The sequence below is a fragment of the Dermochelys coriacea genome, chromosome 9, assembly GCF_009764565.3.
Source record: "Dermochelys coriacea isolate rDerCor1 chromosome 9, rDerCor1.pri.v4, whole genome shotgun sequence".
Lineage (NCBI taxonomy): Eukaryota > Metazoa > Chordata > Testudines > Dermochelyidae > Dermochelys > Dermochelys coriacea.
In genome coordinates, this window is record NC_050076.1 from 99,804,130 (window position 1) to 99,817,683 (window position 13,554).

General features: G+C 37.3%; 1 protein-coding gene across 3 annotated transcripts in view; it reads left to right on the forward strand.

Moving 5' to 3' along the window:
• The window catches only part of MAP7D3 (MAP7 domain containing 3), a 253,954-nt gene extending 240,964 nt beyond the window's left edge, over positions 1-12,990 (forward strand). Inside the window, exons 15-22 of one of the 3 annotated variants that reach the window (XM_043492118.1) lie at positions 1,835-1,970; positions 4,100-4,259; positions 5,581-5,685; positions 6,000-6,053; positions 6,566-6,653; positions 7,178-7,406; positions 8,875-9,170; positions 11,524-12,990. In XM_043492118.1, coding sequence (XP_043348053.1) covers positions 1,835-1,970; positions 4,100-4,259; positions 5,581-5,685; positions 6,000-6,053; positions 6,566-6,653; positions 7,178-7,406; positions 8,875-9,170; positions 11,524-11,531 — 1,076 coding nt within the window. In that variant the 3' untranslated portion in view covers positions 11,532-12,990. The remainder of the gene's footprint in view (positions 1-1,834; positions 1,971-4,099; positions 4,260-5,580; positions 5,686-5,999; positions 6,054-6,565; positions 6,654-7,177; positions 7,407-8,874; positions 9,171-11,523) is intronic. The other 2 variants (XM_038415867.2, XM_043492119.1) reach the window with 2 other exon arrangements.
• The last annotated feature ends 564 nt before the right edge of the window (positions 12,991-13,554 follow it).

Sequence of the window (13,554 nt, forward strand, 5' to 3'; positions counted from 1 at the left end):
ATTTGTTAGTCTCTAAGGTGCCACAAGTACTCCTTTTCTTTTTGCGAATACAGACTAACACAGCTGCTACTCTGAAACTAGTATGATTGCATTTCTTAAGTCAAAGGTGGTAAAAGCCCTGGATACACCCCAGAAATTGTATAAATCTTAAATACATAGGAAAAAACTCTCCAGCAGTGCTAGTTAGGAAATTGGAATCCTTTGTACATACTTACACCCCCTCAGTTTTGCAAGCACAATTTGTGTGCACAAAACTTTGTCTTGACTCCACAGCTGAATACGTGCAATTGACGCTTTCACTCTACAGTTGATAATTGACTTCTCATTCACAGTCCATACCCAATTCTTGAGAAATCTTTCCCACTGTGCTGTCCTAAACTTATAAATAGTGTCTGAATGTCACATAAATTGGCATATTATATTGAAGTAGGTTTTTTTTTTAGGCTAGAAGCAAAATACTTTTGTCAGTGCATTGATTTTACTGCTTATTGAAATGTCGAATTTTTTTTTTCATTTGAAGAATTTTCCAAATATTAATCATTTGGACTGGTAAGATTTATCAGTGTTACACCAGCAGTTATCTGCCCATCTGTAAGGATGTTTAAAAAAAAAAAATTTAAGGGAAGAATCTCAGCTAGTATTAATTGGCATAGGTATATTGCTTTCAGTGGAACTACGCTGATTTACAGCAACTGAAAATCAGGCCCTAGCTGTTCTAAAGATCAGACATCAGTTACATTAAAACCAGTTATACTTCAAGAAGATGGGGATACGTCCTAAAAACAAGGGGTTTGTTTACAGTATAAGTTAGTCAAGTGGCTTTTCAGAATATTTTTATGAACATGTTTCTTGTACTCAGACTCCAGGGCAGTGGGAGGGGGATGGGGGGTATATAAAAGAGAGTTTGGTTGTGCCCTTAGGCCTTGTAATATATTATCTTTGTATATTATATAAAAAGAGCAGTTAGAGATGTTTTGATCTCCATGTAAAATGAGAATGTAGCAATGTCACTGTGTGGACATGATTTAAAATCGTAGTATGTTTTCCTCTAGTTGAATATTACTGATAAAACAAATGCATAGTTGTTAATATTCTAAAAATATTACTAATTTTGGAAAATGGATTTTTAAAATTGATGCTTCCTCTTTTGGTCCAAAATGTGTTTGTCCTGTTTATTATAAGGAAGACTAACAAGCTTATTGCTCATACAATAATATTTCTCCAGATTTTTTTAAAAAGCGCTAATAGAACAGTCTTTGAAGGTTACACAGTTATTTGTTTTTGGAAATACTCTTTTTTCATTGTTATGATTATTAAAGCATTATTTGTAGCAGAGATGCATGTAGTATTTGGGAATGGTTGCTTATGAGGTGTGGCTCCTTTAAGAAACCAAGAGGCGAAAGAGAAGACACCGCAGTGGGGGTCCCAAGGAAGAGAAACCTAGTGGGGTGCCAGTAAGACCCCAGGAATAAAGTTTGTTCTTGTTTGCATTTAAACCTGAGTGGTCTTCAAATTATTGGAATACCACAATGCACTTTCAGTAGTATCATCTGAAAACAACCAAAGGTGTATTGCTGAATGAGTTAATATAGTATGTCTGCAGTGTAAATAAGGTACTGGGATCCTATTGTTGCTTTCTTTCAACTGTTTAGGATTTTCTTCCAGTCTCCCTATGTGTTGAATACAGAGTGCTTTGAATAACTGGTTGAGTACTTATGTTAATAATGGTAGGGCAGTTGGACAAAGCAGTGTTACTTGCCTCTCATATCACAGTGGTGAAGGCATGTTTTGAAGTGGATGATACTATATAACAGCACCTTCTTTCAAATTACAGAATCTAGTAGCAAAACTATTCCAGGAACCACAACAGCCGAAGAAGCCGCTAAAATCTTAGCAGAGAAACGACGTCTTGCCCGGGAGCAAAGAGAGCGTGAAGACCAGGAAAGAATTCAGAGAGAAGAGGAGGAAAGGTAACTTGTAAATACCGGACAACAATATTTTCTGTGGTGCAAATTTGATTGGCATGTATTTTAGCTACACATGCGAGAATCTGCAGAGAGGCAGGTACATATGGCAGAGTTTGCTGGAAATACATATCCTTTTGAATGTCAGAAGTTTGTGTGAAATTGCGATGTCACTTTCTAGGCAGACTGCTTCCCTTCCTTTCAGGTCTCCAGTGATTCTGCTATTTAAAATATAGGATATGCTTCTTATTCCAGTTGCATTTAATTTTCTTTATAGGATATTAAAATCCTCTTCAAACTACAGTAGAATTTCCGTTATGAACACCTCAGGAATGGAGGTTGTTCGTAACTCTGAACAAAACGTTATGGTTGTTTCAAAAATTTATAGCTGAATATTGACTTAATACAGCTTTGAAACTTTACTATTCAGAAGAAAAATGCTGCTTTTTAATCAGCTTAATTTAAATGAAACAAGCACAGATAGTTTCCTTAACTTGTCAAACCTTTTTTAAACTTTCCCTTTATTTTTTAGTAGTTTACATTTAACACAGTACTGTCCTGTACAGTATTTGCTTTTTTGGGTCTCTGCTGCTTGATTGTGTACTTCCGCTTCCAAATGAGGGTGTGGTTGACGGGTCAGTTCATAACTCTTGGGGTCTGATGTATTCCTCGTAAACTCTTCTTTGGCAAACTTGGGAGACATGTTGACTTCTAGGTTCCCAGTTTAAATTCACTCCGGGTTGATGATGATGATGGAGATGCCACGTGGTGGATGGCAGGTAGCGTACATGCAATGCATTTCTCTTATTAGTCCAGTTCTCAGTGGACAAGTGTCCATATCACCAGAACAACTGGCACCCTTCTTGACAGTATCATAAAAATGTAGGACTGGAAGGGACCTCAATAGGTCATATAGTCCTGCCTCAGTACAGAGAGCTGGACTACAAGTATTATCTTTTATCGGTAGTGTCCAAAGAATTAACTGTCCAGGAAGGATGAATTACCTTTCTGTTCCTCCAGCTCACAGTTGAAAGAGAGACTGATGGAATGGCGGTGTTTGTAAACTTTTACTGTTTGCTGTTTTTGTTTTATCTGTTCAATGGCTAGACACAGTGGATGCCACTTAATAACAACCCTGATATTAACATCTTCTGGTTAATAGCAAAATTTTGCCGGGAATCAATCCTGTCCTGTTGACTTTAATGTTAATGAGATTCAGATATTGGCAACAGCATGCCACTTATTGAAAACTTTTTTTTGGAAGAAAGGCCCTAGCTGCCAACAAGGAAGCACTTGGACATGCCTTCCCTGCCTGTAGCCCTGAAAACCTGCCTGCAGCAGGACCTCAGCCCTTCCTTCCTTGGCTACAGTCTCACAAACCTATGTGCAACCCTGGACCACTCAGGAGATAAGAGGCTGGGACCTCTGCATCTCCATCCAACAGGGTAACCTCTGCAGGAGTCCCAATTCTGTGCTTGGAGGGGGCTGTGGCAGGGCAACGTGGGGTGGCTGCAGCCTGGATGCCAGGGCTTTCCATGGGGAGCAGCAGTGTTGGGGGTCCATGGAGCTTCATGGTACCTCTCCCGCTGCTGCCCTGCCCACAGCTTCCCCTCCCCATGTAAAGCCCTGGCTTTTGGGCTGCAACCCCCCTCCTGGCTGCTCTGCTTACAACCAGGTTGGCAAGATGCATGGCAGTATTTCCTTCCCTAGCTGCAGCCCCACAAAACTGCCTTCAGCTTATTGGCAACTTTTTTGCTGGCAACCCCTTGGTGGTTGGTAATAAGTGGAATCTACTATAGCTGGCTTTGGTCTTCAGAACTGAGAGTTTGGGTATGTGTACACTGCAGCTGGGAGCGTGCCTCCCAACCCAGGTAGACAGACATGCTCTAGCTCCACTCAAAGTAGTGTGCTAAAAATAGCAACGTGGATGTTGTGGCTCTGCTAGCTGCTCAAGAGCAAGCCCGCCTGGGTCCAAGCTTATGTGACTAGCCCTGTGGCAACGTCCACACTGCTCTGTATAGCATGCTCCCAGCTGTAGTGTAGACCTACTCTTTGGCATCTTTCACAAGCTTTAAACTTTCTCTCTCACACTTTAAATAATATCCAGTCTGTAATCCATTTCTTGGAAATACTAGGAGCAGAGAAGAAGAAATGGTAAAGAAAATGATGGAAGATAAAGTACAAAGAGAGGAGGCGCTCCAGAGACTGGAGGAAGAAAAAAGACTTGATGATGAAGAACAGCAAAGACAAGCTGAAGAGAGAGTTCGCAAAGAACAGGAGGAGCAGGAAAAACTAGTAGGTTTAACAAGTTTACTTGCTAGATGTAGAACATGACTCTGTTCCTTGGAAAAGCTGTTAAGTCATTCTTTTTAGATCCTGGATCAGTTCATGTTGGAAAATGCCCAATCATAAAGGGACATTAGGATACCATAGATAAAACTATTGAAATCTTCCTAAATTGTGTGGCTTTGGGGTCTGGGAAAGAAGCAGATATTTCAAAACCATTTTAGTCATGTTCAGTGCACTGGTGGCCGAAAGCTGCTTGGTAGGTAAATGCAAGGAACTCTGTAAAAGCCAAAGTATACTAGCACTTCTTCATAATCTTATTGGGGCCACTTACAGAGCTTCCTGTTTTAAAAGATCAGAGGAGTCTGGGGCACCTTGTGTGATCTAACTTCTCTATAAAAGGTAATGTTACAGCAGATTTTAAAATACTTCTTAGCATATGTGCAATGTGCCTCAGGTGGCACATGACCAGGAATCATCACCGAATTTGGTCCACTGATTGGATCATTAGCTTGCCCGGGCCAGGTGCTGGCGCACAGTGTGACATGAATGCTGATCCATGGCCCCCCACATGCTACAAATGAAAATACTACTAATCCCTAATATAGCCTTTCATGGCTAATTAATGTCTGTATAACCTGGAAAAGGAATCCTTCCTAATGAATGAATGAATTATATTTTTCAGGCTATATGGACCTTGTTCAATGTATGATGAATTTCTAACAGTCATTTGTATCTTTGGTATATATTGTCTCTATAACTGTCTCATAAACTTTTCATTCTCAGTCTCTATCATACTTTACTGTTCTGAATAATTGTTATAAAAATAAGCTAGTGTTAAGAATGCTCTTATCTCCCCACCAAGGCTTGCAATCATACTGAACAACAGATTCCGTTATAGTGGGAGCACTAAGATATTCAGTGCCAGTTATCTTAAATACAAATATCTGACTACAAAGGTTTTAAATTAATGTTGCTATATTTGCAATTTAGCTGCTTTCCTCATGGTTTCTAAAAGTATCTTCCTTAAATGGACCTTTATTCTAAAGTACAGGTTTAACTATTCAGATAGGTCTGGGGACATCTAAAGAACTTGGATGATAATTTAACTAAATATTTTTTTCTGTGAATTTCAGAATCGGGTGGCAAATCTGTAATTCAGATTTTCAGGATTAGGATAATAGGTATTTACATGTACTGCACACCAGATGCTTAAGTGGTGGTATGAACCATTTATCTCATCTACAAAATAACGAATGATAAAATAGCTCTTTTGACACCTTAAAATTGAATTATGTATTGCATCCCATATTCTCTGCCTTAATTTTAGAGAGAGGAAGCTGAAGCAAAAGCCCAAGAAGAAGCTGAAAGACAACGGCAGGAGCGAGAGAGAATTATGCAGCAAAATATGCAGGAGAGACTTGAAAGGAAAAAGGTGCATAGTTCTTACTTTCAAGCCTTTAAGGGAGCCTTTAAGAGAGTGTGTTAAGACTCTTTTTTTATGTTAAAGCAATTTGGTGAATAGAGTTAAACAAACCATCTGCACTGGGAACAGTCTCACATGTATTTGAATAAATCAAATTGCATTTTTAAAGGTATATTTTGATTTCTGTTCTAAAAAATTAATTAAAATGGTAAATAAAGTAAAGAATTTTTAAATCCTTTAAATACAAAAGTTGATAAAAGAATCCAGATGATCAAAGTTCAGCCTTTTCCATGATGTGACAAATTCACTGTTTGCTTTAACAGAGAATTGAAGAAATAATGAAAAGAACTCGGAAGTCAGATCAGAATGAAGCCAAGGTACTTGTTTGTTTTGTGACATTATATAGATTCAAGAAGTTCTCATGTTTCACTTTCAGAACCTTTCCATTAAATACTTTCCTTTCAGAAGGATAACAAGCATCTTTATGTTCTGTTCGACTGAAATGAAATGGCTTCCAGTCATAGCACAAGGATCCTGTGCAATGACCAATAGTAACTCTCTGTATACTCAACGCAATTCTTAAATACTCCTGAGGGTGTCTGCAGCATGTAAGCTGGATGTACATCTTTTAAAATATATTGAATCATGGCCTGTGTGATAATATGTGGATGTTTGAGTAGCAGCCGTGTTAGTCTGTATTCGCAAAAAGAAAAGGAGTACTTGTGGCACCTTAGAGACTAACAAATTTATTAGAGCATAAGCTTTCGTGAGCTACAGCTCACTTCATCGGATGCATTTCCGTGGATGTGGATGGTTCGCGATAAATATTGTGTGTTGTTGTGTTACTTAGAACAGTTTAAGTTAGCAGTAATACAGATTTCTGTTACAGAATGAAGAGAAGTCTGCTAATGAGGGGGAAGAGGAAGAGGATGCTGAAGAGGAGGGAGAGTTGGGCCTTGAAAAAACATATCAACCAGGTAAACAATGTTTGGTAAATTAGGTCCAAAATGGTTAAAATCGCTTGTATTCTAAAGTGGGGTAGTCATTGTCTCAGTGGGATCTGGACTCCCTAATAAACGAAGAATTTTGTTTCTTCACTCATCCTCTGAAAGACCTTACTCAGTTTTCAGCAATTGGCAATATTTACTGTAAGTTTATTTTCATGCTGATGTATGATGATTTAAGTACACCATTTCCACAATTGCCATGGAAGCGGTGTGCATAAAAATGAGAATAGATTATTTATTCCATAGTGTGGAAGACAGGCAAAATTGTTAACAAAAAATGTATGATTTGAGAATGACTATACAAAAATAATATTTTAGATTTGTTTTGGCTCTGTAAAAATACATGTATTATTCAATATCATTATAGCCAATTTCCCATTAGAGATGTTCGTTTTATGAGACTGTATGTTCAGAACATTCCAGCTAGGAGAGAGACCAGTTAGGCATTTATTGGTGTGGTGTTAATTTGGAATCGCAAACCTAATATATTGCAGCTCTCTGTCTTTCAGAAAAGATAAATGATGTTGATCTGTCTCAAGAAATCAAGATGCAGACACAATGTAGTTCTGAGTTTGCATGTGGTTTGACTTCTACAGAATCTTCAATGCAAGATATGTCAAAAATGGAGGCTGATGAAGTACTTATGAATGGAGATGAGCAAGACATTTATCAGAAGACGACTAATGAGGGGTCTTTGCATGTTATGCAGCTAAAGGGTTACAGGTAAGCATGTGTGATGGTGGCCTAATGTAAAGATTGCATCTGATTGTAATTTACGCAAGAAATCTTTAAATATAGTTTGTGTTTAGTACTGATCATAGGTTGCCAAAAATTTAGTTTGAGACTGTCGAGTTTTGTTGTAGTTGTCAGGAAACACCTGATTTACTCTAGGCAAAACTTCAAGTTAGTATTTTTAAAATGAAATATGCCACTTTGTTTTATATATTTAATGTAACATTATATTATAAAATAAAATAGGAATTATTATTCCTTCTTGTATAATTATACATTGTTGTATTTTGGAGCTGATTGTGATTCCTCTCAATCTAACGCGAGTCTGGAGTAACAGTAGTGAAGTCAGTGGAGATGTACCTCAGTGTAAATCTGGTGTGAAATTGAACAGGCCCACATTTGATCAATTAATTTAATGTACAGAAACTAAATCCAGGGATTTTGTTAGTTTGCTTCAGAACTTGCTAAAGCATCGGTATCCTGATAAAGAAAAATATCAGTTTAAAACTTTCTATTATGAAGCAGTGCCCATTGCCTCAAGTGTATTATGTGATCAGACTGTCAGTTTGCTATTTAATGCATAAGCTGCTTGTTTTTGATAGTGCCGTGTCAGTAACAGTGGTGGTGGTAAGTGGACTGAGATGTTGCCAGACAAACAGAAACATGCCTAACTTACTTGTAAACAAAGGCAACAACCTGAACAGTTTTCCCTGGGGTTGGATGACAGTTTGTTACTAAATCTCCAAACAAGAGAATAGAGAGAAGGGCGAGTATCTACAGGATTCTCTAAGACACCTTCAACTTAGCTAAAACAATGTTAAAAACCTCACTTGGTGGGAATTTGAGTATTAGTTTTTAATAAAACATTTCTCATTTTCAGAGAGACAATTTCCATCCAGTCCTAGGAAAAATCTCTAGATTCATGGGAAATTCTGTTTTTGTCCAAATCCTAATGATGCTTTAGAATTTGCACTGAAAATTCTCTGATATTAAATTAAGTTTCTGTTCTTGCTATATATCTAGTAACTGAATATAAAGTGTAAATGTTTCATGACTTCTTCAAAAATTAATTGAAACTGATGGCTTGAAAATAACACTTTTACAGAGTAGTTTGTGAATCAGTAAATGCATGTGTTTATCAAAAATGAATCTGAAAACAAAGGAGAAACACAGACTATTAAAGCAGGGACATGGATCCTGTGACTTTTTTTAATACCAATTCTGTGTAGTTGTGCTCTTATCTGATGGTTATTGGTGCAGAAGTGACTGACTGGATGTTGCTGCAGTTGTTCCTTCTGATCTGACTCCTATAACATCGCATGGCAGATAGGGCAGTTTATCCCGAAAAATATTCGTTGAGGAGAATATAGGGATTTCTAATTGGCTGACCTCCTTTTCTGTTGGTAAATAAGGGTCAGGTGTCCAGCACTCTTAACAAATGTGTTTGTTCTTTCTCCAGTCCTTCAGCAAAAGAAATGGTTATCCAGAATTCAGAAATATTGCACGTTAATGAAGCTGATCATACGATTGGACTTGTACAAAATCTCAATGGAAAATCTAATGCATGGACTTTTGAAGAAATTATTGATCTTGGAGTACATTCCAAGTCAACCAAACTGAGTTCAGACAGCATCACTGCTGATAACTGTAATGAAAATTTGAATGATGCTGCTATAGTTCCCTCTAGTCCGAAATTAGCATTTGAGGATGATGGCATGGTGAATTCCTTGACCAAACCTATAGAGACTGCATCAGGTAATGTATGCTGACTTCCCTTCTACCGCCTGCTCCCACTAAATTAAGGTAGCTTTGTTAAATATGTACTGTATATTTGTGCTTTCTTTTTTTTTTTTTTTCTTTTTTTTTGAGAATCTCTCATATACTCTGAACTAGCAACAGGCTCTTACTGTTGTGCTTGTTGTTTTCCTTTTGTCAGAGGAGTAACTAGTTGATGACTTTTGAAGGGACTTAACTATTACAGCTAGTTAACACACCCGCTGAGTGCTCTTCCAAAAGAACAGCTCAATCACAATGAAGCTTCTGTACCTCTCCCTAGGACTAAAACTTTTTTTAATTTTTTTTATTTTTTGTTGTTCTTAAATATCTTACATGGTTACTGTGATTGTTTTTTTTAAATGGTAATTTTTAAAATGCTGCTGATTACTATTAAAACACTTCATGAGCTAGACCTCTCTGACTTAAGCCCTTCCACTTAAGTATATTCTTGCACTTTCTTGGGGCTGAGATGTTCTAGTCTTAAAATTACCACTTCAAAGTCTGTAGGGATTTTAGTTCCTCGGCACTTGTCAAGAGGAAGATTGTTCTGCAGCACCTGTTTTTTTTACTGTAAAATCATATTATTAATTCTTCATGTTGTGTGAGTTTGACTAGACATGAAAATAGGCATACTTTTGGTGCTAGTGCTGAATGAAAGATGTTCCATTAATATGGGGACAAAATGAATAACAGATGTTTGTTTCTAGATCAAATGATTATTTAATTAATATTGTGCACTTGATGCATTTCATTTAAGAATAGCCTTGTACACCTCTGAGGTAGATGTGCTGATTTTACAGATGAGTCGATAGAAGTTGAGACTTGCCTGTGGCCACACTGTGAATTAGTGATAGAGGTGGGAAAAGAACCCAAGAGTCCTGAGTACCAATCCTCCCCTCTAAACACTAGACAATAAGCAGTAGGGAGGAAGTGTTAACTGTGTTATGCTTTGCTGGAAAGGAACTGGTGATATCTTTCTGGTAAACTTAGTACAGAATGCATTAATTTTTAAAAGCTGTTTGTTAGAGATCTGTAATGCAGAAAACAGTATATCAAAACCTGTGTTTCATCCCCAGCAAAACTTCTGAGGTTATGGAAATAAAATCTGAATTGCACAAACAGGTTTATAAAAACCAAACGAGTCTACAGACATCAAGCTGATAGACCTGAGTATGAAGTGTGAGGGAGAGAAGAATTACCAGTCTAATAGTGGGAATCTTCCAAAAGTTGTTGTCTTATCTTATCATTTGTAGTTATCCATGTTCATGACTGATCATTAGGGTGTGGGTCAGAGATTTGAGTGAAACTAGCTGTTGGGTTTTTTTTTTCCATTGGAAGTTAGGATCTCCAACACACTAGTTCAAAAACAAGAGATACTCATAAGAGTAACGAGATGCTCATAACAAGAGATCTCCACCCACTTGACAAGGACTCATGTGAACAGGTGTCCTAAATGGAAAAGCTGTGTAGTGGAAATGGAATGGTTACACTACTTGAGTCATCTCTTCAGACATGACCCACCAAAATTAGAGCATTTAACATTTCCAAACTCCTGACAGCTGTCTGCTCTGTCCAGTTCCCAGAGGATAGATGTCATGTTTGTGTGTTTCATGTACTTGTCACATATATTCCATTGCAGTATGCACCCTTGTTACCACTTAGGTGAGAGGCCAAAGATTGTGACTGGGTCATGGAAATGGAGCGAAGGGCTTGCTCCTGCTGTGGTCCCTCCAGATTGGAGTTCAAATACACTAGCTAGGTACACAGTGCCAGTGCTATATCGCTTTTGTGGGTACTTGGAGGACTTCAGGTTTGGATGCTTTCACACATCCTTCCATAAACACCAGTGAGGTTTGAAATGTTCACCCCAGATTCTTACTGCATTTTGAAAGTTAATCTAAATAGAATGACAGTATTTTGAGCCTGCTAATAACTAATGCAGTTAAACAGAAGATGAGTGTATTTAATTAGAGAAACCATAGTCTCTAGGCTGGGCTGTGGGCCTTGTTCAGCTAGATATGTTTTGAGGTAGTGTGATGTAGCAGGTATGTACGTAATTTTACAAACTAATATATTTACACACTTGTATGAGGAAAAATTTACTGCATTTGTTTTATTTGATTATGCATGTGCAAGTGTGGACTAACCAGCTGTTATCCTGAGACAGAAACCACTGTTCTGACAGTTAATGAAATAGGTAAGCTGCAGATCTGCTGCTGCTTACGTTAGATGTGGCCCCTGACACAGATAGGAGATGTACTTGGTGTCTTGTATACAGTCCATACTGCACAGCATGAGAACATTAACCACCTCTTCTTTGCTCTTTGGACAGAACTGTGAACACTAGAGTCCTGGAAATAACCTGATTGCACTTCAGTAATCCAGTGTTTTATCAAGTACCGAAGGCCTTGTTTTGAAAAGCTGCTTGTTAACCTTTACCTGTCTTCAAGCTTGCAAAAAAGACCAGCAGGGAAGGGATAATAAACTTCTAAATTTGCACCTTGAAAACTTTCAGGGAGACTTCCTTGCTATTGTTCCTTTTCCATTTGTTTAGCGGACTGTTTGACAAGCTTTCCTTGTTAAATATCACTTGTTCTCCTTTTACAAAATCTCCACTAACCTGTCTCCGGGTCCTTTTATTTTCATATTAGTGAGATGTACCATCCCCTTGTGCCATTGGAAATTTACCAGCTGGCCACTGACAAATATTTTTGCATGTTTCTGAAGTGGCAGTTTGCAAATTTAAAAAAAAATTATGCATTCTATGCATATAAAAACCAAATCCCATTTGTTTTATTTTCCTGTAACATCTCTGTACAGTTGGTGATATTAATAGGATATTTAAGAAAAGCTAAATTGGTCAGTTATCTCTTTGATCCAACACTGGGTTAAGAAACTGTTTTGGATTATTTCTAATATGAAAATATTAGTAGCTTCAAAATACAGAATTGTACAATCATTAATACATTTTAATGTTACTGGAACATCCTAAAATTTTTACAATATACACGAGTATATATGCACTAATATACTGCGGAAATGTTGAGTACCTAAACGTGTTTGTTATAGTGCAGTTTAACATTTGTCATGCTTTTTAAAATGTTTTCATTTGAATTACATATTTAAATTTATCTACACTCATGTAAGTATTATTGTGTACATAACAGTATTAGGCCATTCAAGTCCTGTTTTTGTTCATGTTAATTATTCTACATGTTCCTGTGCTAGCTTTATAACAATGACTGCAAATAGCATATGTATTCCCTTTCCTAAAGGCTGCATTATTTACTTGCTTTTTACAGCATGAAGAGATTAACTGAGTATCTTTTGCAAATGGCTGCTACAAAAAGTGTAAGTGCAGTCCTGTTCTTATGCCTTTGTAAGAGATACGGGATAATGATTTCTTTAAAGAATTGCTGTATCAAACCCTGCTTAAATCTTAGCTGACACTTCAGTACCAATTAATCATCTGAATGGCAGCTGCGTTTTCAGTGTTAAAATGCAAATGTTCTTGCTGGAACTAAATGTGTTCCTATCTCAACACCACAGTTAAAACAGGAAACCCTCATCCTTCCTACTTTCTCAACCCGTTGCTATTCCAATTATAGTTTTAGACTTAGAGCAGTGCCTTAGGTAAAAAGAAAAAATGTATTTTTGTATAATAGCTGTTTCTGGCAGAGACAATCATTCTAACAAACAAGATGCTGATATTTTTTTCTGTGCAGATGTTATTTGTTGAATGCTCTGTTACAGCTGTATGTAAATATGTGTGCGCTGTTAAATAAACTTTGCAGTTGAACAATGTGTTGGTTTTTGCAGTACTGAACATTAAGTTACTAGGGCTCTCAAAACGTTTCCCCAACTGCTTTGCCTGGAGATGCAGTCAGATGTTGACCAAAACAACTGCTCTGTTATACAATAGACTCCATAAACTAATTGTTGCTATTAAAATAAAATTTGAATGGTCAGACTTGTTTGTACTGGGGTAGTTCTAGTCAGCCTCTTGTGCTAAGTGCTGTAAAAGCACATGTACAAAACCACTGATTCTTAAAGAAAAAAATAAGTTCACTGAAGCCAGTGAGTTACGTTCTGACTTCCCTTTTTTGCAGCACTTTATACGCAGTACAGGAAAGCCATGACTGCTGGGAACATTACTGGACGATACATCTTGCTTTTCCAAATGGCTGTTTCCGGTGGATTTAGATGCCGTTTGTACATATAGTGGTTCGAATAGCCTCAGTTTGTTAAATGTCTTTTGTATTGCATCAAATCCACAGTCTTCATCTTGTTATACTCCCTGATCTTAAAATACACTTCTAATCCTGATACATTTTTAATATATTAGTTATAGTTGGTATCTACT